The sequence below is a fragment of the Sipha flava genome, unplaced genomic scaffold, assembly GCF_003268045.1.
Source record: "Sipha flava isolate LNK unplaced genomic scaffold, YSA_version1 132_pilon_pilon, whole genome shotgun sequence".
Classification (NCBI taxonomy): domain Eukaryota; kingdom Metazoa; phylum Arthropoda; class Insecta; order Hemiptera; family Aphididae; genus Sipha; species Sipha flava.
The window spans coordinates 824,455-851,959 of NW_020271758.1; the positions used below are offsets into that span (position 1 = coordinate 824,455).

Sequence of the window (27,505 nt, forward strand, 5' to 3'; positions counted from 1 at the left end):
AAAAAAAAAAAAAAAAAAAAAAACAAAAAAAAACAAAAAATTATTTCTTTTAAATAATTGTTTGCTCTTTTTTTTATTTTTATATTTAAATAACAAATAAAATAACGCCTTTTTCAAGTTTTTTGTAATTCTAATTAGTTTACAGGAAGAACCAAATTCAGGAAATAAGAAAACGTCTGATATTTTAGACAAAAAATATTATTTAATTTAATATTGTTGCGCATAAAGAAAATATAATGGGCTCCTATCAAGCCTCCTTTTCGAAGATCCTCTCAATTCGGATAGGTCGATCCGAGTTTAAGTTTCTCATTTGCCTCGCATTCGCGGTATATTATGATTGCGCGTACTTTTTTTTTTTCACAAACGCTTAACGATTGATCGCCATCAATCAAATAATTTTTGTATTAAGTAAGTACGCGTGAAAAACTAGTACAAGTAAGACAAGTTCATATCGAGCAAATTGATATTATCAATAGGATAGTGTAAAAACTAGTCGATGGGTACTCGATGTTTAGCTCACCTCAGCAGTACAGATCGGCGTGATACGGGTTTTATTGAAGCATCTGCTTCATGACTAAAATGGGGTCGATGGGTTGGTAGTTTTGTGTGATAGAAAAGTTGAATACACAATTTATACATTATTATTATAAATTATTTAATTATTTTGTTTGGATCTGTTAATTTTACTATCTATGTACCTGCCAAGTACGATTGGACTCTGGATCTAGAACTTCGATTTGGGGCGGGTACTCGATAAACGTAACTGATTCATTGGAAAATAGACTTTGCACCGCCACCGTACGTGAATACTGTTATCGGCACTAAAAGTACATTTGAAAGTACAACGGTAAGTCAAACGGTTCACGAAGAACTGTGTTCCGAGCGGAGTTATGGGCGTGTTCATTTTTTCTCACGCAATTTCCTAAAATAATGGTTTCCACCGTCCGAGGACGATCGACTCTGGAGAAAATGTACAATACACAGCGGTTAAGAACTTTTCAAAACGTACACATGTTATGCAGACATGTGATGTGTGATACGAATGTACAAAAAAAAAAGTTTATCGAAAATTTAAGTATTTTATACATGTATAATATATATATAAAAATCATACAAATTCTTGAACACTACTGTACGTCGTGACGATACGATACGAAAACGTGTATTATGCGGTTTACCGAGAATTCGGTTTCGCTTAGTCAATGTATAATAATAGTTCGTATGTGAACCCAATAACCGTGGACTCGATGTGCATGTACGTTGAACCGAACACTTGGACTAATGGAAAACGAATGTTATTTGAATAATATATCCAACCGACGAATCAATACTTGTCGGTCAAAAAACTTTGTATTCGTATGTAAATCAGTGTCTTTACATGAAAAATGTCCATGGTCAGAATGTTTATAATTACGTTGACTATGAAAAAATATTAAGAATAATAAAAACAAGCTAATAATGTTTTTAGTTCAAACTTATACTTTCTTTTTTTTTTTTTTACATAGGACACGCGTGTGGGATAATGGGCTACAAATCGTTTTTTCCAATTCATTGAACTGAATGTTTTATACACACAAAATTGATATCCGGTAGCATATTTAAAGGGGGATAGGAGTTAATAAGAATATGATTCATCACATATCCCTTATTAAAATTGAATTTTTTTATTTTCAATTAGTTTACAGTTTTTCTTTTTCTCCCCATAATTTTTATTTTAGAGATATAATAGTTGTAGGTATGTTCAGTAAAAAAAATGTCTTTGATCTTTCACATATTTATTAATAAAAAATAATATCTACCGACTATATTTATCGATTAACATTGAACAATGTTCAATGAACATGGGTATTCACAGAGAAAGAAAAGAGGGATCAACCTTAGCTTATAGTAAGTTAATAAAGAGAATTTATATTCGCCTGGCCTTAATTTTTACTTATTGTAGCTGTTCTTGCTATACTTATTCATACAGTGATGGAATTGTAATGATCAGCCGCCTCTATCCTAAAAAAATCACTTCTGTACATCATAATAATATTATCTCAATATTTATTAAATTTGGTAAAGTTTTATAAAAACTTTTTGATTCGAATGTAATATTTTTTATTTTTTAAACTAAATTTGAATACAATTAAAACATAATAATATTATTAATAATTAATTAACTATAAAAATAATTATAATGTTAATTATTTATGTAAAGAAATGGAATATCGTAAAATCTCATTTAATTTTTTTGGTTTAAAAAAATTAATTTAATTTTTGGGTCTGATTATAATAACTATTTAACTTTTTAGTCTTTTAATTTAATTTTTTTTCTATACTGAGAACAACTAAACTTTTTTCTGTTCATATTAAATATATAATAAAATAATAAAAATTATAACAAATATTATATTATACGTTCAATAAAAACGTATAAAAACTGTCAACACTCTAAATAATAGGAAATGACAGAGAACAGACAAGTGACAACTATCGACTAATTCAATTTTTTTAAACGGATAATGTTGTCATAATATTATAAACCGTATAGTTATAATACGAGAATTGGCTACTTCACGTCCATTTAATGAATATTTCATTTTTTAGATTTCATGATTTCATAGACGCATAAATACGCGATGAACTCGTGTCCATAAACAATGAGATGAACTATAACAAACCATAATCGTCATCATCATTTCCTGGGTAAAAATGTATAGTGCTCAGCTATACAGGAAAAAATAAACAAAAAAAAAATTTAATTAAACCTTTCATAATTTTGAAATTGTAAAATTATCAATAAAAGAAAAAAAAATTTTCCTTACAAGAACAAAATAAATATTAAATACAATTCTTCTGCGTATCCAAAATTTGCCACTCCAACAAAAGGCGCCATCCTATATGGTAGAATAAATCGCAATGCCTTAAATCCACCCCTTTACCCATATGTAATAAATACGTAAATATTATTATGTATAATAATATATGATATATTATGTCATATAAGATACGAATATGTAATAAGAAGAACGTAATAAATATACAATTTAAATTACAATAAGAAAAATTTATTTGAAAATCGTATGGTGAGTTGGAAAAAAAAATTACGAAAAAAACTTGTAGATAAAACATCGATGTACGCCAAATAAAAAAAGATATCAGACACGTCTTTAAAATCAATAATAACAAACATGGAAAAAATGTTGTCAAATTTTTTTTCATTTTTTTTTTTTTCGAGCATTTCGAGTAATCGGTCGAAATCTTGACCGCTGACGTAGAACTAACCGTGTGCATAGCGATAATCTGAATATTTCGATTGACACGTCATAAAGTTAAAACCCGTATTCAAAAACACACGATGTATCGGCAAACGTTACGTGACCGATGGCTATTTCCCTTTTTTCTCTCGCACGCGGTTTTTCGGATCCGTGGACATTTCGCCCCGTGGAAGTGTTGTCGCATCGTGTCGAGCGTGACGGATATAAAATGTTTTGCAACGTCGCCCCACCGGTGAAAAGCATCAGTGAATATTTTATGATATCCGACCGTCGCACGCGCGCCGACTTCAGTGATGGTAATGTAATACTGTTATTTTCACCCGTGCGTACATACACATTATTATGCATGTACCCACTGTCGATTGCGTACGTTGCAGGACCAGGGCCGGACTGGACGGGGTGATGGATACCGGGAAAAACCGTAGTGCACCAGCACGGGTTTGACAATTGTGTTAACGAGTAACAACAGTCAGAAGTCGGTACCGAAAATCTGTTCAAAAATGTTCAAACCGGTAAAGGCTCGAATGCACTGCGCGCAATCTACGCATATCACAATATTGTATTTTCTGTTGTTATACAGTTGTTCTAAAATATTGTTTATACGGCGCGAGCGATAAACAATAGTCGCGAGCGTTCGATAAAAACCTCATAAGGTCGATGAGAACAATAACAGAGAACAGCGATGATGATGATGATGATGATGATAAGAATAATGATGATAGTTATGATGTAGTGCGATCATCAGAAGGCAACCATAACACACGCACGCCCACACACGGTATACACACCGCATTCACCTACACCCAAGTGGGTATAAGCATCTAATGTATAAAAATGACAAATCATTTCGACCAAAATTTGTTGAACATGAGCGCCTATTATCTAATATTATTTGCCTGTTATGGCTATATGACATAAACGTCAAACATGCAAAAAGGATATAAACTTTGCATCAAAATTGATATTTTATAAATTTTATAAAAGTATTTAAAAACATTTCAAATTTTCAATAATCGATAAAATATATATGAAATTAAATGAAAATAAACATAATTTCAATAAATTTGTTGATTTTTTAATCAGCAATTTTTCACATAATCTAAACTATTTATTTCACCATATTGGTATCTATTTCATTGTACAATTATGTCTTCGTGAGATATCCTTAATTTTTTATTAGGAGAAAAGTTCATAAATATGTTTCGGTTTGTTATTTTAATAACACATCAATTACTATTTACGGAACTGAGCCACATAAAATTGATCTTTTAAATGTCTATTATATGATTCAGCTGTATTTGTAGTCCGTATAATTTCATTATACAACATTTCAGCACACATTTTAGAAGGAAATGTACTAGAATAAATATATGTTTCTAAAATGTAATCAGTCTATTAGTTAATTGATTGATCTTTAATCAATGCTATGGACATTAAATCTGCAATACATCAAAGACTTGTGACGGTGCACGGAAGAAAAACCAAACAAAAAAGAATTTTGGCGCTCTCGTAAGATACGATTATTTTTTTTTCTTATCTTATTTTGGCGCTTATGTGTGTCACCAACCCAGGTACTTATGTCACTTGTTTATGGCGAAGGGCTTAATAGCATATTTATTGCATTATTATCATTCGTGAGTGACACCGATGTTTTCGATTTCTAACGGTAAACCATCACGTCATAATTCATTTCAATGTGCGTCAATTCACACCCGCGGCCGCACTAATGATTTATTACAATTATCATCATCGTTCGGCGAGCAGTGCGTGGTATCCGTTGGCCAGGAGAAGGGTGGTCTACGAAAAGCACCAGATAAGAACTCCGTAACCTAATGCCACCGTTCCCCATCCGTATCTACAAACTCTGAATGATTATAAATAATATTAGACTGTCAGAGTCGATACTTCCACACATTTTTTTAAACACCGACGTTTTAAAAACGATGGAGTATAATCAATCTTGTAAAAATGTTTTTAAAATCGTATTATTAAAAATAATAGTTAAATAGTTAATAGCTTAAGCTCTATTTTTTTTATCGAGCATTGAATCATAATATTAATACCAAAAACACTAATTTAATTCGAATAATTACATAACCTTCAGTTATGTAAGTATTTTCGGTCGGTAGGGATTGATACGTGGAATGTAAATCGTAAAGTTCGTATTGAACTATTTTAATTAATAGACCGTACTCTTGGTGGTATATATATATAAATTATTTTTAAATTATAAAAACAATTTTGTAATTTATGTTGAAAATAGTCAATAAATTGTTGTGATCGAAAAGTCTGTGTCTTTGAATTGTACATGATATATTAAATATCATATTAATATGATGTATTAAAATACATCGATTTACTGACTGTTTATCAATCGTTTTGATAGTTTAAATATAATTGACGTATTAAATGTTATCGTTTAGATGAAAACGACCATGACGATATTTTGCGAAATTAGATATGTCTATTGTTCAAAATTTTTCTCTCGCGTTTGAAACATATAAAATCCAGAATCTTTTGAAAATGTCGGTACACAAAAGAGAGGGGAAAAAATTATGTCAATGTTTTGGATAAGCTGTCGTAGACCAAGATATTTTGACCGTTGAACAGGTTATTTGTACTATTGTACCTTGTGCGATTGGAAATCTTTGGAAAAAATGTTACGCGACTGTAAAAAATATAAACAACTATGATTTGTGGACGTACTTGCGTTGAATACTTTAAAAACGAACCGACACCATTTATGAAAATTATACGGCGTGATCATTTACTTCGTTAACGTTATGTTACATTTTTTTGTTGAAAGGCTATTATTGAAATGGAAGTTTTCGAATCAGAGAAATATGTTATGTGCTATGCAACTTACAATGTGTTAAATTAATACACCAGTTTTGAGCTTTGGATTAGGTCTTATCGATTTTTAAGTTTTTTTTGACTGACTAAACTACTATGGATTATTCAAATAAAAATATTGATAGAATATCTTTGTTAGTTAACCATAAGTTAGTTATTACTTTAGTTAAGCCACGCTCATAAATATCGATTTTTAACCAACAGATAACATGACTTTTATTGAACTGTTTCCGTATTAATAATAACTAATAAGCATTACAACTTCAAGAATATTATTTTCAGTGCGTGATAGATTTGTTTATTTTCATATTTAATATTAATTATTAATAGTCAAATCAAGCCCGTATTCGGCTGAAGTCTAAGGGGGTCACTTATTTTGATCTAAAATGATATACTCGTATAAATAATTCTTAACATTACCCTAAGCTTAAGGATAAGTAAGAAATTACTGTTGACAAAATGTTTGAATGTATCGAATTCATTAATGGTTAGTACACAAATACTTATTATAAATAAGAAATATCTTATCGTATAGCTATAAAAAAAAGTCGACACAGAAAAAAAAATGAACAATGGAATAATCTTCACCTCTAACCCTTCGAATATGTTCTCGATTTGAATATTGATTGTAATGATTCCCATTATTGAACGGAATGTGTACCGTAAGCGTTCGAAGTACCTATTTCAGAGCGATTGTCACAACCAACCGTGTAACCCTTTTCGACCGCCATGTCGGCCCATCAATACACCGCAGACAAACATAATATTATATTAATATTTTTGCGCACAACGCAACGGACTAGCACGAATGGCAAATCAAACATTTCGTCAGGCTACTCCGCACGTGTGGAATCGATCGCACGTACGTGCGTGGACCGACAAGTACGGCTTACACAATGCATTTTACTCCGTGAGGGTTTTTTAATTTTTTTTGGGTGTGAGGGTAGTCGTTTGATATTATTTTATATTAAGACGTAAAAGTGTTTAACCAATTAATAGTTTATCACTTGACATGTTATCCTTATTTAAACGAAAAAAAAACAATATAGCGTTTTAAATCCAAGCGTTCCGAGAAAGGTCATAAATGTCTACCGGGGGAGGGGAAAAAACGACCCACTTAGATTCATCAAAGGAATAAAAATAACCTTATAAAAAACGTATATTTTCATATAAAATTATTGTATATTATTTGAGAATTTGAATACAAATAGTATTATTATTAAAAATTAAAATACAGTTTATTTAATTTTAGATAGTTTCTAAAGTAAGCACATTAGAAAATGCGTCTATGTCTATCGACACAATGAGCCTAAACCGATAAACCTAAAAAAAAAAAAAAAAAAACTCCCAATGAGTAAAAGTGGCCTAATTCAAACAAGCGGCCCACCGGAAAACTCCCGGTTTCCCGTTTGCCCAGTTTGGCCCTCGTTGCGAGCGAGTAATTTATCAAAGCCTAAGCATGGGACCTGACCTGTGGGAGATCCAGGCCCTCTGGATCCCTTCGTAAAACTATAACTGTTATCATTTGCTTATGATGCACGCGGCGAATGCGCGATACAATTGTATACACGGGAACAGGCCCGTAGCACGAGTAAGTCATTAAGGTAACATACAATTTTAAAGATATCATCAAGGCGGAAAAATTAGATAAATATCGACCATGGATGACAATAATCTTTGTTAAGCGTCTTTTTCGTTATCATATAAGTTTTATTAGCGGTTACAGCATATTGCGATTACGATTTGTAAAACGTATTCAATAAAGAGTGGAAAGTATCTAATGACGGGCCTGGCAATGCGTAGTTTACATTCTAGTATAGAAATAGGTTGACGCGCGGTCGAACTTCACGAGAAGAACGTTATTTGTGTTCAGTTGAAAGTTCTTTGTTTCACGAAATTTCAATTTATGTCATGCATGATAAGCGCGTATATTACAGTAAAAAAAAAAAAAAAAAAATACTCTCAACTCGCTTAAAAATGGAAATACCGTGAAAATCCAAAATTCCATCCGAGAAGCCGCAGATAATGTTCTGCCGTTTAAGTTCGGCAGTACGCCAGTTTACTTTATCCGAGTTTCAAAGCTTAAAATTAATTCTGCTGAACACAGATTTGTTTCGCTATACGTTCGTCATCAGACCGAGACATCGACTCTTGCGAATATCCAAAACCGCGGGTGCGACCTTTTAATCGTTGAGGTGGAAACTTACAAACCATCGTTGTTGCGCACTGCAGCCGGACTCATACATGATTAATTCTGAACGCGTGTATCCTATGCAGTCCTATTACTCATATTACCGTATTATTAATACCGTATTTTAATGTTATAATTGCAGGAAATGGATTTATATAAATATATATATATAAAAAAATGTTAAAGTATGTTTCTAAAATATTTCAATATGCCACAAAATGTACATTCATTTTTAAATCTGCATTACAAGTATAATATAGTTGAAAATAATTAATTTTATCACATATTTTTATAGAAAAAAAGAGCTATGAAAACTTAACTACCATAGCCCTTGTAATCATTTTATCGTCACCATCATCAGGGTCTAAATTGTTACCAATAATATTAACAATCTCAGTCAATGTATAACAAAAGGTTAACCATAATTTAAAGTGAAAGTAAAATTATTTTATTTGCTGTCGAATTCATATTTATCGATTTACTCTGTTGTATGATCAGAATACTAATACGTAATGTTAATAAAAATGATTTATGAAATGACTGTATTAATTACGTGAAAAAACAATTAAAAATATGCAAGATATGTTATTTTAGTAAGAATTACTTAAACCGTACAAATTTCTAATTTTATTTCAAATACCTTATTTTGATATACGTACACGGATATGCATGTAAATCCGTTCCTTGTATTATAATTATAGGTAAACATGATACGCGTCAGGAAAGATATGACGGCCACGCAACGCCGACATTTAACAATATTTATAACTTTAACGAAAATATGTTATTGAGTTTGAATTCCCCTCTGTTCGATACGGTACTGTAGTATTAATAACCGTATTCATTTCTACCTCCCCAGCACGTACCCGTCACGTGTATAATACCTACACGTACGACTTGCACGCCGCAGAACTAGCTATTTCGAACAACAAAGAATATAAATTACAGCAAAACGCGTTGTTTCCGTTACGTTTTCGCGGTGCACCTGTCCGCGCGTGTATGTATTACACATTTATTGATATCCTGCGTGCATATTGTCTACCAAAAGCGCAGGGAATATCAATACTGCCGTCTGCCGTGACGGTAGATTTTATGCAAAACCTAGTCCTGTCGCCCGTACCACCTGCTGAAATATTATTACTGCGATACGCGTGTTGTTGTACTATTTTATTGAAAAGGATACACGACTCTTCGGTGAACGGAATCAACGTTTTCGGCGATATCTTGAATCCGTGTTGCGACACGAACAGCGTGTAGCAGTTTACGTTGTCCTTCAACGATTGACACAGAAACCTGGAAAACATCAGTGTAAATAATGTATACGACGTGACCATTACTGCAGATAGTAGCGTATATTGTCTCGCGAAAGAGGTTACTCCCCCAAAGAGGTAAACACTCCATCCTAACCGTTGCTGGTATCTTGCGTGAGTCATCTGATTCCACAGCGTATATCTCCCTACGAGGAACAGGAATTTACCTAATCTCCGCGAGACCGGATGCGGTGGTCCAATTTTTATGGACTCGTTTCTGTCTCTCCGTTAGCCTCGGGAGGTCAGCGCTAACCTGGGCCTCACCTGACGTACCATATACATTGTTAGCGTCATTGGTGGGACGTGCATTGAGGTTAAGTAGTTAAGAAGGGGTTAAGTAGTCAGAAAGCCTCCTGTGTTGGTACAGGATCCGTCCCGCCGCCATCACAGCTTACCGGTACCGCATTTGGCCACGGGATGCGGAAAGTGAGCCGAGACTGACGTGACACGCTACAGGCCACCCGTAAGGACGGGGACCCGAATTCGAGGGTCGATCACACCTCGAACCCACCAGCCTCCGCCGGCGTAAGCTCGCCAACGGGTTCGAGTAAATTTTTATCGCCAGCCGTCCCCGCGGCTCGTGGAGAGACCGGTATTTAACGTTAGTCCCGTACTACTTAAGACGAGGGTTCGCTGTTCGGAGGAACCATAATTACTATTTTCCGTCCTTCTACCCCACGACAGAGGAGTGTTTGAATTCCGTTATTCACAACCCTCGGACCCGAGCTAATGGTGAGAAACAGTGCTCCGGAACGTGGTTTCGCTAGATCATCACTACAGGCAGTCTTTGTACGAGGTACGATTTAACAGTATATTATAATAACAATAATAATAATTTATGAATACGTTAGCAGTGGTTTTCCGGTCAGGGATCTAGAGAGCAGCCGCCACGTTTGAAAACGAGTATAAATATTTGGTTGATGATATTTTATAACTACATGCAATGGTATCGCGTCGGCAAACGCAGTTCTGCGACGAAAAAAATGAAACAAGATCGTGGAATTAGTCAAATATAAGAATACATTATTTGAAATAACAGTTTGCGGCCGCGTTGAAAACCCAGTCATAACTATAAAACGTATGTATTAGAAAACAAAAAAGTATTACGCAATAAAAACACAATTATTTGTTTTCGATAGGAAATAACTGATCAAGTTTACAATGATTGAGTATAAAATTAAAATTAACATGCTCTTATCTTATTAGGACACGTTTTTATTATAGAATTGCGAGAGTAATCGTATGATTTAGACACTCTCGTCTATTCGTTGTTGGTGTCAGATAAAAATGTATTTATAAAAGTTTGTGTATAATTAGATTTTTCATGTAAATGATTACAAATGTTTAGAAACATACATATATTTATTGGAAAAAACTGAAAAAATACGCATATGTATAATTGTGTCGAGCTCTGCTGCTTAAATCATTAACGTACACCGCAGAGCGTAAGCCATAAATAGCTGCAGGTAGCAACAGTGACGAGGCGGCAGAACTATCGAGTGCCGGTAAATGGCCTACTTGCCCAAAGCATTCATCCCTCAAGTTAATCGTGTCACCCTACTCGAATCGGAACCGCTAATTTTTGAATGAGTAATATTTGTAATGCACGCGCGCGTTATTATTTACCCGTCTAGTATCTAATAATTATTTTAGACCGCAGTGCATCGTCCGTTCGTTAGTCATCGGTCAGTGTGCCCGCACGCCACCCCTAATTCGTTCTAATTTCTAATTGATTGCTTTGACGTAGTCCTGCTCGCACTGGTAAGCAGTACAAGCGAAGTTACGTTTGTGAACTAACGGTGTCCACTCGATCACGTTCTCACCGCAAAGCAACTATGGATAGGTATACGATTTCATTCGAGAGGGACAGACTTCAAACAGAGTTCAGCATAGGGTTATACCGTTCAACGACGTATTGTCGGCGGTAGCCTTATGTTTTTGATGTTCACTCCGTTACGTTTCTCGAGAGGAAAACGATAATTTCTTGAATTATTTAAGAGAAAAATCGTTGAATTTCAAGGGCTTCATGTCTATGCCCGGAAGGGCACAGAATCACTGTCCCCTTTGCCACGAGTCTTGATACAAATCTTCAACGCAAGAGAAAATCACGAATCTGCGATTATTCAAAACGTTGGACGCGGTAATACTGATGGCGCTGCAATGGTATAGCAGTATGAACGCGCAAGTTATTAGTCTGCACTTGTACTCGAAGAAGTCCTAAGAACGGTACCGTGACGGGGAAATTAATTTCAGCAAAACAAACGGGCTGAAGTTTTAAAAATTCGCTCTGGAGCGACTCGCTGCATTTTTGTGAACCTTTCGGTTAAAAAAAAAAAAATTGCTTCCCCCACGCCCAGACTTTCCTTGTTAACGTTTTTGGCCGGTACGCGCACATAACTATTATTATCATGGCGGCTTCGTAAAACTACCCTTTCACCACCCCTAATGGTGTATCGAACGCACAGGACAAGTGCTGTACACTCACACATGACGTGCAGTATCACACGTGCGTACAAGCGTTGCGTCATTTCGTCGAGGCAGTGTCGTGCATATATTATACAATAGATGTTGTACGCGTCGTCGACGTTGTATCCGCGTGTGGCTGTTTCTCAGTCACAGGACTGTGTTCACTGATATCACCGACACAAGTCCATATCGCTGGATGTATATATATAAATAAATATATGCCGGCATTGCGTGTGTTCAGAGGTAGAACTAGGAATTTTCACGCCCGGGGAAAATGTTAAAATTACGTCCTATCACAGACCAATAATCGAATACTTTTATCGAGAATTTTTTTCTAATAACTAATATACAATCATACATATTGGGTTTTAATCTAATAACAGTATTTAACTAAGTTAAATATATCAAATTAGTTGTTAATAATTACAAAAATTACACCCTCTATAATTTTACGCCCGGGGATAAATCCCCGTCTTCCACCCCCTAGTTTCACATTTGCGTGTGTTACACTTTACACTATATATTGTACATAAACTTGCACCGCTATACGTTTGCTATTGTGTTCGCGTCGTGCACATCACACGATTGCACCCTCGGGTTGGCGCACAGTCGTATGTACGTTGTTCCGATCCAATTGGTCAGCCGACTATGCGAACGTGCATTGCGGCGCACGCACGCAGGACCTAATTGTTAATCGTGAATGCCGAACGTGTATACCGTTGTATGATGTACGAATGAGATGGGTTTCGATAAAATGTATTACAAGTACCTGTCCCACAAAGGATCCAAATGAGTTTAGGGTCGGTACACGTTGTCATTATTATTCTTATTATGATTGTTACGTGTGCGTACGAGAATGTCCTTATTTATTATTATTTCCCCTCCCCGCTTTGTTTTTCGTTTCACGAAAACCTTCCTCGCTACAATCAAGTATCCAGGGTTTCGAATAATTTACCGTACTTATACCGGTCATAAATCTTATTATTATTATTATATTAAAATTTGCAACGCCTACAAATCATTTTTTGCCAATTTTCTGTAGTATTATTTTTTCTTTATTGCGCTACGAAGACAATCTTATGAAACATTTTGTGTCTTATTGTGAGAAATTGTTGTCAAAATATTTCATGAAAAAAAGGAAAGGGAATATACCAACTATATAGCAAATGGTATTACGAAATTTCAGTGAAAATGTTTAGTTTCTACTAATTCAGATTCTGAGTGAAACGAGTAATATATTGGTCTTCCAATTATGCATTTTATTGTTGTGTTTGTGTACATGATTTCCACCAGAACGACTGCTCTGATCATCAGTTGTTAACAATTTATGATAGGAAGTGTTGTCTAGTTGGTACTTTAAATTAAGTTGATACAGTTTTCCTAAAAATAATAATTGCTAAATACTGACAAGTTATAAAAATACTGAAAATGAGTGGCTTACTGGTATTTGATACTCAAAAAATAGTAATCGTAGTAACATTAAATTTTCATCGTATGCTTTTATATAAATTTGTTATAGATGGTATAATTTTTTTTTTTAGTTTGTAAACAATTGAAATGTTCGTGTTTTCTTAGATTTTTTTTAGAAAATGTGAATAAAACAATTTTAGTTTGATAAAAAAGTTTTAAAATTGAATACATAATTCCTTATAAATACATATTAGTAATTAAAAAAAAAAATTGAACTTAATGACGAAAAAAAAAATGTACGAGGGTTTAAATATTAAAATTTAATAAAACGATTAAAATTACAAAAATCCGCTACATTGTAGTAGTAAAAATGGTAAAAATTAAAAATGTTTATATTTTAGATTGGAAAATGTGATACAAGATTTTTCGTTGAAAAAAAAAAAAAAAATAAAAAAAAATAGACATTTGCAAAAATGATATTTAAACATTACAAAAAAGATGTTGACGAAATCTGATACGAGTATTTCAACGAATTGTCATGTACACACATTACAGTAAAACCAACACATTTCTCGTTTCACTCAGAATCTAAAAACATTATTGTAAAACTGTTTCATTTCCCATTTCGATCGGAATTTAAAATACCAAGAGATTATAATATATGAATTATACATATCAATATGTGCATATAGATTGAAACTGATTAATTGTTTTCAGTGTGTAATGTTTATAGTGGCGTATACAGTATTTTTCTTCCGAGGGGAAGGTAGAGTGCTGCTGTTTGGTAACGGATTTTATCCTAACCCATCAAATATTGCTGCGGACGATGATAAATCGCCTTAATATATGGATTTTTTTCTATAACGTTATGTGTTATTTTGCAATACTAACTTCGGTAAACCCAAAATCTCTATGCTAAAATTGTTTAATATTATACAAAAAAGAAATACAAATAATCAAAGTAAATGTACAAATTTTATAAGTATATTATATTATTAATTCCGATTTTGTAAATTATGTATGATAGATAACCATTGATGTCACCAGTGGCATAACAAAGAGGGACCAGAGGGTGCGGCTACACCTGGGCCCGTTGTCATGGGGGCCCGAAGTAATTTAATTTTTTTTCTATTAACTATAATAAAAACATCATATTTTGTCTAATATACTATTAAACTAATCGTTTTTTTTTTTTTTTTTTAATATTTGGAAATCATTGTAAATCATTATAATTATTATTATATTACATAGTACTCCATATGAGAATGAATATCGTTATATCGACGTAATGTTTACGAGTATAAATATAGTACTACAGACTGTCATACAGATTATTGTTATGATTATTGCTATTGTTTTATTATATACTTTGTTACAAATATTATATTGTCATCACAATTTTGTTATATAAAAATTGAATATTATTCACAGTTTATTCAATTAATTTACTCAGTATAATCAATTTATTCACAAGTTTAACTGTTTTTATTTTATTTTATTTATTATTCACAACTAAAACTATTTAAAAAAAAGAATAATTTCTTTATTTACAAAACAATCAGTTATTCATGCTTTTATTTTTTATTTATCATTTTCATTTGTTTTGGTCCAAATTGGACTACAATGAAATATGTTTTTATGAGTTGATTCCAAATTTAAATTCTGTACATGACTTGGAAAAATTTATTATTACGTATGTACAATTGATTAAAACAAAAATTTTTCCAGATTTGTTTATAGATTGTTTTATTTTTTTTTGACAATATCAGTGATGATAGAAGTTTTTCAAAATTTAAAATAATTAAAAACCATATTCGAAATACATGTCCTAAATTCGTTTGAAAAATTCAGCTATAATATTAATAAAAAAGAAAATTGCCAAAAAAATTAATACGTCAGGTATGATTTTTTACTTAAGCAAATAAGAAGTTCAGAAAAATGTTTTTAAGTTTTGCGTTTTATACTTATTTTATGTTAATTATTATTTATTACAAATATAATTATTTACTAGTTTTTTTATGTGAACATAATATGAAGTGTTAAATTAATACCTAATAAAAATGTAGTAATAATTAAATGATTATTAAATGATGAAATGTGTAATAATATTAAAAAAAAATTTTTAAATAATTTTGTTAAGGTGAATACACCTTCTTAGATTTTCTTGATATATATATCTGGATGAGAAGGCCCGTTGAAAATTTCTCTGTCGGGTCCAAATTTTGAAGTACGTCACTGAATATTACCCAAAAAAAAAAATTCGTTAAAAAGGGTCAAGTTCACTTAAATATTATAAGATCCTTCATATAATAAAACAGTTCGATAAAAATAAAATTAAGGTTATAAATATTTTTAACGTTTTCAATTGCTAGTGAAGATAAATAAATGTTATATAATGTTATATATATATATATATATATATATATACGTTTTAAGTTAAAATTTATTTTATTTATTAGTCGTTAGTGGACTTTATTTTTCGATCTGGAAATTCAAATAAATGTAGCAGATTAAAGTCCGACAGTTTTATTGAAAAGTAAATATAACACATAATAATCTGCTAAATTTATTTTTATTTTGTTGTCGAATTCGTGTTGCTGTATTAAAGAACATGTACATTCGCCGACTACAATGGTCATCTAGCATTTCTAAACGCAGAAATATTTTAGCTCAACGCGCATTGGTCGGACCACTGATCGCTTTAATTTTTGAAATAATAATAAAAAAAATTGTACGAAAGATCAAAACCAAAAAACCCGTAGACCGATATCACTATCTCGGTTGTGTGTGCCGATCTTCGACTGGAGAATTACTCGTCAACACCCGGGAATTCGAAAGCGGAATAATCGATACGAACATCGGTTCGTATAAACGATAGTGAAAAAAAAAAATAAACGCATGCGTAGGCGTGTTCTCGAGAGGATATTGGCCCGATAAAAAAAAAAATTAAATAAATTCAGTGCACTTGATGTCTGCACGAAAACGGTCCGTAATCGATGCGAGTTCCACAAAACATTATGCGCGATTACGGAAAGAACAACGTAGAAAAATATCCCAGAGCGGGTCTGTCCCACGAGAACGCCGATAACCGAAGGGCTCGGGAAACGGGAAATAAATCCGTATTTCATACCGGTACGGTTGATGTTTCCAACGGACTAAAAACGTTTTTGCTTTGCACGATCGTTTATTTCGATACGAACATTTCACGGAGACCGCGGTAAACGATAATTATTTATTTGGACGTCCAGACGCATCTGTTGGGCACACGAGGCCCATTGGTTCGTTAACCGGCTGAAACGGTTAGCAAAATCATTGCGGTACAATCCGCGACTTGATTTCAGACGAACGTACAGGAAATGCGTGCACAAGCGAGGTGTACGTTACAAAATTCATTTAAATTTAATTTCAAAATTCATTTACATAATTTAATGATGATTTGAATATTGTCAGAACCGAGAAAGATGGAACTATATCCATCAAACGCAGCCGAAGCTCGCGCTTTAACCCTCTCATACATATGGTTCATCATTTTCGCATGCACACGTTTTTAATTTTTAACGCTGGTGCGATGATACACTCTTAAATCCGGACACGATAATTCATTGAGACGTTTTGTTATATTTTTTAAGTCTTTTTTACGTTGAAAGTTAAAGCCTTGTTAAAACGTATTTATAAGATTGAAAAAAATCATCAGAAGTCTTGTGCATCGATTTCAGTTTTATTTTTAAGTTCTTAAAGACATTTAGAGTATTTCATTCAATGTTATTTTTTGGACACGATTTCTTCGTGTACCATACTTGAACGCCTAAGGGTAAAGTATTATACTAGAGAAGGGGATAAAAAAATTCTCAAAATTTTATCAAACATTATATGCAACGAATACAAATCAAACGTACCTCTCACCAATACGATATCAAACATATATTTTTGCAATGTTTTCATATTATTATAATAATTACAGGTTAATTTTATTTCCCAAGGAGTGAGGAGGGTGATGGCTATATTGTCCTGTTTTGAAATGCCCCTAACGGGCGCCTGTGGCACTATGGTTTCCAAACCAATTACGAACTACACGCAAATAAGCCATGGTATCAAGCATTTGGTTATGATTTTTCATTAAAGTCGAACAATAAAACGAAGGCGAATCCTGTAAGGTCATTATAGTACAGTGGTTCCCAACCGGTGTGCCTCGAGCGCTCTTTAAATGTGCCGTGATAAATCTATAAATTGTTTTATAGGTATGTATTTACCAGCTTATTATTGATATTCGAAATGAAAACTGATCGAACTAATCGTAGATACATATAATATTATTTATTGTAAGTATGCCCGTCGCAGCTGTCTCAATCGATCGATTGTATTAATATATATATATATATATATATATATCACAATAAATAACCCTCTAATAGAGTAGACTGTAAATAGTATGTATATATATAAAATATGGTTCACATAATATATGAATTGATGTGCCGCGAAAATTTTGTTGGAGTTGAAGTGTGCCACATTGTTAAAAAGGTTGAAAACCATTGTTATAGTGGATAACATGAGACGACATGTTTGGCGGGGGAAGTACGGCGTATGTATCCAGGTGGTGGTCTATACATATAAAATAAAATTAAAATGTTCACACTGCACACCGTAATGAAAACTTGATTGATTTGTGATTAATTACAATTTTTTCCTATTCGTTTTATTAAATTAATAATTGCGTTACGATGGTTTTGAAACTCAAACGATTACCATGACTGCAGTATAATGCTTTTAAAGTAATCGTCATACATGAATTACGTTGCGTTTATGCGCGTACGCACGAGATACCACGGCTATTGATCAACAGGTTTTATTTTTTCAGCAAACTTTGTGATTGCTATTAGAAAATATAAAAATATACGGTGCATGTAGACGTAATTAAATTTTATGATGTTCAAATATTAATACTAATGTGTGTTTTATGGCGATCATCGAGTGGTTTATTAGTGTTAGATGCTCGTCTATAATATTTTATACGTATAAGCATATGTCACGGATTGATGTTAAACTTATGTTTAGTTGTCGTATAAAATCTATTCAGCTTTTCGACAGACAAATCAGTATTAAGCGTTTAATCTCTACATAAGATTTTAATATATAATAAATCGAACACCGGAGGTACGCGCGATCAAACTTCCGCCTGAACAGATTCAGTTTATCACGCACGGATTTTGCCTATAAGACTTTGAGTGTTTGTTTTTTGTTTTAGTTTTAATAATATCACAATACATATTATATTGTGTCGGTACACGTAACGGCTAGACTCAGTACGACTATCGTATTCGTGTTCATTCTAGTTGTAATTGTAAATCGTACCATATATCCGATAAAAGCATTACTTCTCCGAATCTTTTGTGGAGGAACTTAAATTTGTATTTTCATGAGAAAAAATGAAATGAAAATGAAAATGATCAACGAGGGACACGCGAGAGGGGATTCACCCTCCCATGACTCATTTTAATTTAATATTAAATCCTTTCGTATTAAAAATTCTTGCGCGCACTACTGCGGGACATAAAAATTGACATAACAGGAGGTATAAAATGTATTACGTGATAATATTTTAATATCGATTATAAAATTATTAATAATGTCATATTATGTTTTTATTCCAGTGTATCTTCCGTAGAAATCCAATGACAAAAGTTCCGAAAAAAAGGTTGAAATACAAAAAAATTCCATTTTGGTATTCCACCCGATTGGTTTGTGGCGATGAAATGTGTGATTTTCAGCCTCGTAATTTTTTTTTTTTCATTAAGTTACATTTTTCTCTATATAAAATGCACCGGAAACTTGGGGATTAACTATTGTTTTCCATTAGTACCTTAATTTTCATCGACCTTATAACAGACTACCGGTCAAAATAGTTTTTCGAGAGCGACTGACGACGGTTTCCATACTACATTATCTATTTTTAAACTAAGGACACCGTTCCCATTGCGATAAAACTAAATTGTGATGTAACTTAACGACTCTCGTTGTTAGAGGCGGACTGGTATAACATAACGGCCCAAGGAGATTTGATAATCTAAATGGCCCTTTTTATAATTTCCAATTGTACAATGACTTGTAACAACATAATTTATGAATTAATATTGGTTCTATAGAGTTTTTGAAAACGGAATCAACAATTTTTACTTGTATTTGCTTATTGATTTCTACGTTAATCCGACGTTGAATAACATTATAGAATTATACAATTAAATACTACAATAATTCCGAGAACTTTTTGGCACATTTTTTATTTATTTTTTATAATTATTTATCACAGTTTAATGGGATGACCTGGTTAGATTAGGTTAAGTTAGTTGGTAGGGGCTGAAATGGTAATAAACGAATCGGATAGAAAAACGATGATAAAATTCCTAACTAAATTCCTAATAAATGACCTTACAGTCTAGTAGTAATGTGTGAGTATTTTATCAATTCGTCTCGAATTCAATTTTGACGTGACAATGATTCTCTGGGGACAATATGGGAGGAAAATAATAGCATTTTCAATTCCAAGAACAATTGAAGAAAATATGTAAGCAACAAGATAAAAATAGTGGGTACGTATATCATACACCTACCATATAACATTTTAAAATTAATTTTACATTCATAAATCAAATGTTCAGTTTTTTTTTAAATTTTTTTGTTTTTGTATAGTTTATATAGAATTCAATGGGAAAAATATCTATCATATTTTGAGCGATGGTTTTAATTTGATAACAAAAATGCAGTAATATCACTCTTAAAATGCTTTTTTAATTACAAAATTAACTTCAAATGAATCTCAAAACAATAGTTCTTAATTTTTAATTATTAGGCAATAGCACCTTTTTCCTGTAAATATTAATTTTATTTAATCGTGAATTAACTTTTTTAGTAAAAATGCTAATAAAAAAAGTATAACAAATATGTGTTAAACTAATAAAAAATAAATTATAGTTACATCCTTGATGAATTTCATGATCACCGTATTATAGGTAACAGAATATACTATGTACGTACGATATTTTGATTTATTTATAAAAAGTTTAATTTTTAGTGAACATTTTTCAATTTTTACCCATTCAGTTTTGTATTGTTAGCGATTACTTTGTATGATAACTATATTCTTAGGTAGGCCTATATTGTTTTAGTGCAAATAATGCCTGGTATATTACTCGATTGTATCCATGGATAATATTTTTTATGCGCTACTTTTTAATCTTTTCTAGTGGACCTTAGTTTATGGGTTTATGTTTCTACGAATAATACGTATTATTATTTTTATATAAAGTATATGTACAGAAAAAAAAAAAAATTATTAAAAATAGGAAAGGAATATAATGACTGGATGCAATGCACTCGTTTCGTTTCGCTCATTCCGATGCTTTGCGTTTGTAGTATTGTATTATTTCGTATTTAAAAGAAATGATTAATCATCATAATCAAAATTCACGATACTGAACGGAGCACAGTTAACCGAAGTGTTTGTATTATTTTTTTTCTTTGAATTTCAATACTCATAAACAAAAACGATGAATAATGATTTCTTAAGTTTTAGTAAATGTAGTTGGATTGTATGAGTAATCCTTGGATTGGCGGGGTTTAGGGGATTAAAAACGCCCCATTGACTATTATAAATGTCTGATTATTTTATATTCTTACTTCAATTCTATTTCAAATGAATATATGACAGATACCAAGTAATTTTCTAAACACTCTTTTTTTTATTATTTGTGTTATCGTGGTTTAAGATATACCTAGATATAAAGAAGTGGTATTATTTGTGATAATACGCCTAATCAATATTTTACATGTTCAGTGCCGGTGTTCCAATCAAATCATACCCCCGGAAAATATTACCGGGCAGGGGGTTGTAAGATTTTCCTAGGCATATTTTACCCTCGGTACAATTATCCTAGGTTATTTTTATCCGCAGTAAGATTATCCTAAGTTAATTATATCCCCTTCAGTGGGTACAATTATTCTAGAAAAGTTCCCCCCCCCCCCCGGTACAATATTCCTACGTTCTAAAAAAACACAGCACAAATAAAATTACTTTTTTAAGCTATCTGTTTTTTAATGTAAAGACAATGGTGTAGGTATAAACGTTATTTTATTAATAAAATTTGTTTTTTCTCCTTCCTGTTATCTACTTAAAATAATTTTTATTAACAGATCATATGTGATTTTGGATTTCAGTACCACAATAATTGTAGCAAAATTATTTTGCTAATTTCTCTATATTTTATGATTTTCCGGTACCTGGTGTAATAAACATATAAAAAAGTTACTAATTTAAGGAAACCCATGATCAATAATTAGATACCAGATATTTATAAGATACGTATACACGATAATAAACTGATCAAAGGTTCGTAATTGTTGGGCCGATCGGGTCGGCTAGACCATTGTATGCGTTGCAACTATTGTGGTAATATACAATGGCCATATGAGATAATTATGTATAAATGTAGGTATGTATCAAATAATGCTGATAAGCATGATAACAATAACAATGCTATAGTTCAGGGGTGGGTAACTCAAAGTTACTATCAGGCAAATATTTAGAAAATTAAAATCTAGAGGGCCAGAGGTCTATATGACATAGGCACCAAAGGTACAAAAATTACCTACATTTGGGCCAAAATGTATAGTACATAAGCACCAATCTAATATTGTATACCTGTTATACCTACATCTAATATAAGCGCCAAAATTAATGTTTTATATAAGTAGTTGTTTAAAACTTGTGATTTTATAAAAAAAATATCAATAATAAATTATGATATACATTATACATGCAAATAAATATAAATTTAATAAATTAGTTGATTTTTTAATTCCACTTTTTTCACATATTCGTACTTATACATTTGCACTACATTTATTATACACCGTGCATATCTAGGATTTTGGGCGCTTTTGTACGATAAGACTTTAATTTTTATTACCTCATTTACGCGCTGATGTCTTCCACCGAGGTAGAGCATAGATGGCAAAAAATTAAATATAGATTTTATATTGTCACAATAGTTGCAATGCATACAATAGTCTAGCGGGCCCGGTCGGGCCAACAAATTCGAACTTTTGATTAATATATTATCGTTTAAACGTACGTTATAAATGTCTGGTATCTAATTATTGGTCATGGGTTTCCTTAGATTGGTAATAGTACTGTGACAACCAGATGTTTATCGATTTTACCGAAATCATAGTATTTTTGGAAATTATTTGTTAGGCGTTATCTGCTAAACCGAACTTTTTTACATGTTTATTACGCCAAGTACCGGAAAATCATAAAATATAGAAAATTAGCAAAATTGTGGTACTAAAATCTAAAATTGCATATGATCTGTTGATAAAAATTATTTTAAGTAGATAACAGGAAGGAGAAAAAACAAATTTAATTAATAAAATAGTGTTTATACCTACACCATTGTCTTTACATTAAAAAACAGATAGCTTAAAAAAATAATTGTATTTGTGCTGTGTTTTTAGAACGTAGGAATATTGTACCGAGGTGAGGGGGGGGTAAAAATTACCCTAGGATATTCTTACCAGGAGGTAAACTTTCCTAGGATAATCGTACCCACTGAAGGGGGTATAATTAACCTTTGATAATCTTACCGCGGGTAAAAATAACCTAGGATAATTGTACTAAGGGTAAAATATGCCTAGGAAAATCTTATCCTTTCTCCCCAGGGTCATTTTTTCCGGGGGTATGATTTGCCTGTTACACCGGATCTAAGTTTCTGGAGGACAAAAACGGCTCTTAAAGTATTGCTTGTAATGAGTGGATACAATTATTTTCGATTGCCGCAACAACTAATTAGATTGTAAAAAGTACATTTCCTTTAAAAACAAATAACCTTTATAGAAAAGACTACGTTTGTCAATATTCATCTAAAAAAAAAAATCATAATATTTCTTCTAATAAAACCAGATTCTAAGATAAACAATGTAGCGCTTCAATAAAAATTGTCATTAAAAAGTACTGAGCATACAAGGAGAAGAGGTAAATAATAAAAAAATTGATTAAACACATAGGTCAAGGTAACATACCTTATATAATTGTACACACATTATTATTAAAATTATTAATGTATTTCTGGTAGTCAGTTTTATTTCATTTTTAGATTAATTTTAAACACACTCGTGGGATCGATAACGCAGATAATAATATATAACAAGTTTATTATTTTATCAATTATCAAAAACTGCGCATGATTGAAGAGCCAATTTGTAAGTCCCATTTAAGCCTATGGCTCGCTTGAAGTAGGGAACGTTAATACGCGGTCGGGGTTAGTCAATTAACTAATTGAAAAAAAAAAATTGCTCATCATAATACTTACATATTTATTTAACACATGTTAATGTATTAAATAACTAAAAAAATAAAGTAACTTAAATAATTAATATTTTTAATGAATTTTTTAAGTACCTTAAATAATAGGTAAATAAAAAAAATAACAAAACAGAAAATGTCCAATATTTAATTTTGGTTTTAGAGGCCCCTTAGAGCTTGAGGTCCAGGTAAATTATACTCTCGGCATTCTCGTTAAATTTGGAACTGACTGCGCCTCAACAATATAATTTGTAAAATACGATATTTCTAATCTCATATCAAGTGATAAGTGCTTCAAATTAAAAATTCTAGAGTTACAAATAAGTAATTACCATAGCTCGGATTTATATGCATAAAAAACCAACCAATTGTGCGTTTAAAATCTTAAACTTACATGAATATATGCACCAACATGTTAAAATATGCATTAAAAAAAAAAAAATAAATAAATAAATATATAATCGCAATTTACCAAAAAAAAAAATTATTTATTTTTTAAATATATAACTGAAATAATATAGAAAAAAAATACATTTAAGATTATGTAACCACTTTGTAAATACTTTTTTTTCTTTATTTTTTTTAAAAAAATGTACTGACTAAAATTACTTTTTAGGTAATTTTAATGTATAAGAAAAAAAGGAATCGATTAATATCAAAAATGTTTCCTAAAAGACGTTTTATTTCATAAATATATATTACATTGTATGACAATCATTTTAGTTATATTTTCAAAAACTATTAATTGGTTTTATCAGTCAATAAATAGTTTTATCTTAAAAATGACTTTTCTACGTCTACAAAAGTAATAGGGGCGTATTTAAAAATATTATCAATTTGGAGATAAATTTTCGCTGATTTCAATTGATTTACTTTTACCATTTAAAATTTTTAAATTTTAGTGTGTCATAGCTTTTGTTTTTTGATTAAATGTTTCTAAATTTTTCATAAAAAAATGTAGCTCTTATAATACAATATCTAGTAAATATTTCAAAAATGCCAAAAAAAAAAAACATTGAAATATGCACTAAAATATAAAATATGTAATTAAAATCATTTAAATCGTTATGTCATGAAATAAATATTGTGCTAATGTAGTTCATCATACAATTAACCACAATAAATATGTAAATACATATAAGTTCGCGCTCTAGTAACTAAAATATTCTGATATAATGAAATCAGATTCTGTAAGTATTAAAATTAATATCTTACATTTGTACTCCAATTTAATTATTATTTTCAATTGAAATTAAAATTATTTCTTTTTCGTATGACTAAATTTTATGTATATTTTTGCAAAAAATTTGAAAGGAGCTGTTAATCTTGTTGAAGTCTCTATTTTTACTATTTAAAAATTATGTAAAAACATAACTAACTAGTTTTAAAAATTGTTTAAAGAAGCTGATGTAAAGGTAACACATATTTTCTGATTAGTACTTATTAATTTTTAACTAGTATTAACTTTCAAATTTAATTTAGAAAATGGCTAAAAAAAAGTTTCGTAAACTTGATTTTGTTCCTTGGTTTTTGAAATATTATAATTTATAAACAAGACTTAACATATATTTTGTACTAAAAAAATGATTGTACCTTATTTATTTACATTTAGTAAAGATATATAATTTTTTATATTGATTCCTATATAAATAATAAAAACATTTCAACCTCCCCAATTAAAAATTTCCGAGAACGCATCTGAATCCAGGGATATATGAATTTTAAATCCAAATGATGTGTATTAAGTCAAATGTTGTATCGAAGTACAATTTTAATATTATATTATCGCCGTGTAATTAATACTGAAATATCAGGTGACTGATTTTGTATCAGGTCTTTTAGATATTCTTAATCACTATTATTTTATAAAATATTCAGTATTATATATAACAAAAGAAAAAAAAACAACAAAATAATTTTGCACTGTTATTTAAATTAATTACACACAATAAAAATATAGATTACCGATTTCCAGTCGACCTATGGACAGCGTAGAAATGTTAAAACATCTACTTTTTTTTTTTTATTAAAAAGCTTAATATTTTATTTTCTCTACTATACTAGACGTGTGTAAATTGTGTTTGATTGTTTCCAGCTAACAATCTATTACCTCGGGAACTATCGAGAATGTTCAGAAATGACTTGTCTAAAAATAAATTACCACCGGGTGTATATAGCTTACAATCAATAATAAGGTCTTGTTTGAGAATTTTTACTGTTCTATAAAGTATATTTCGTAACTGAGAAACACTGAAAAATAAACACAATTCGTTGCGTTAAAAATCTATAAAATATGTTACTAATATTATTTTATAATTATATTAAGGCGTTAGGTTTTTATTAATCTCAAAACCATAACGTTTTATATGATAATATTTAAAATTTAATGTAGTGCGTAGTAACAAGAATTATACTGTAAACGCATGCTACGAATAGAACAAATCTCAATCACGTTACATTCAAGTTTGATTTCCTTAAATGTGTTTTTTTTCTTTTACATATTCCAAAGGCATAAATCCGTCGTACGAGTCGGGATAATATAATATATTCACCGGTATGTACAATACAGAGTAATCAAGTATAATATATTTATTATGTATATTATACAAATTATGAATATTTCTAAACGGTTTTGTAATTTTCTAGAAGTGGTTTCTACCAATAAAACTACGTCTAAAATTTTATGGATGATATCCAAATTCGTTCATATCCGATAGTGAATAAATAGGTAGCAGCAACTTCAAATATGTTATTGTAGAGCTCAATAGATTTTACTAAAAGTAATAGAAAAAAAAAAAAATTATAAATATATAAACAATTCAAATATAATACATAAGTATGTATTTAAGTAGTTGTGCAACGCATCGCTACGTCATTTCGAATTTATTCCAATACACTTATATTCATATTTATCGTAAAAAAAATATACACGTTATATTTTCCAGAGTTTGTCAAACATCAAATTTGTTTTGATAACCTATAGGAGTAAATGACATGATGTCATACAGCAATGTTTACATATGAAGTTACATCAGTGCGCTCACACGTGCGATGCCGCGTGTATCCGCCTGTATTAACAATAATTTACCGAGAAAACGTACTGTAGCGGAGCTCATGATTTATAGATCGAATTTTATGTAAATTTCATTATATGACTGAAAATATATGCAAATATTTCCTGACGCAATCGTCAGTTCATATGTAGGTTGATTCTTGAAATAACGCATTGGAATAGAAATACGGGGAAAAAAAACATAAAATTGGATTTTATTATTAGAAAAGTACAACTATTTGTTCAAGACGGATATTTATTCACATTTGTACCTTTCAGTATGGTCGGTAAAACAAAATAATTTTTTACCGAAACGGAAGGTTATTTTAACCAATAAAGATGCTGTACAATTTTAATTATCTGGCCAATTTGAACAAGGACTATTCAAATATCCGGCAAGAAATCATGTAATATAGTTGAAGGGCTATGGGGAAAAACGATAATGGTATTGCAGTTGTCAAATTTCAGAATTCGAAAAACTAAGAAATAATTAAAAACACGTATATCGTGGTAGTATAACTGATTTTCGATAAATGAATAAAAATAAATAAATAAATAATTTACTGTTTAAAACAAAATTTGTTTAATGATTAGATGAAATATTTA

General features: G+C 31.1%; 1 protein-coding gene across 3 annotated transcripts in view; it reads right to left on the bottom strand.

Moving 5' to 3' along the window:
• LOC112679213 (cytosolic carboxypeptidase 6) overlaps nucleotides 1–27,505 on the bottom strand; it is a 61,254-nt gene that overhangs the window by 3,765 nt on the left and 29,984 nt on the right. For 2 of the 3 annotated variants that reach the window (XM_025548925.1, XM_025548926.1), the window contains exon 11: nucleotides 9,488–9,597. The exons of the other annotated variant lie outside the window; for it this stretch is intronic. In XM_025548925.1, the coding sequence (XP_025404710.1) occupies nucleotides 9,488–9,597 (110 nt within the window). The remainder of the gene's footprint in view (nucleotides 1–9,487; nucleotides 9,598–27,505) is intronic. 3 annotated transcript variants of the gene reach the window in all.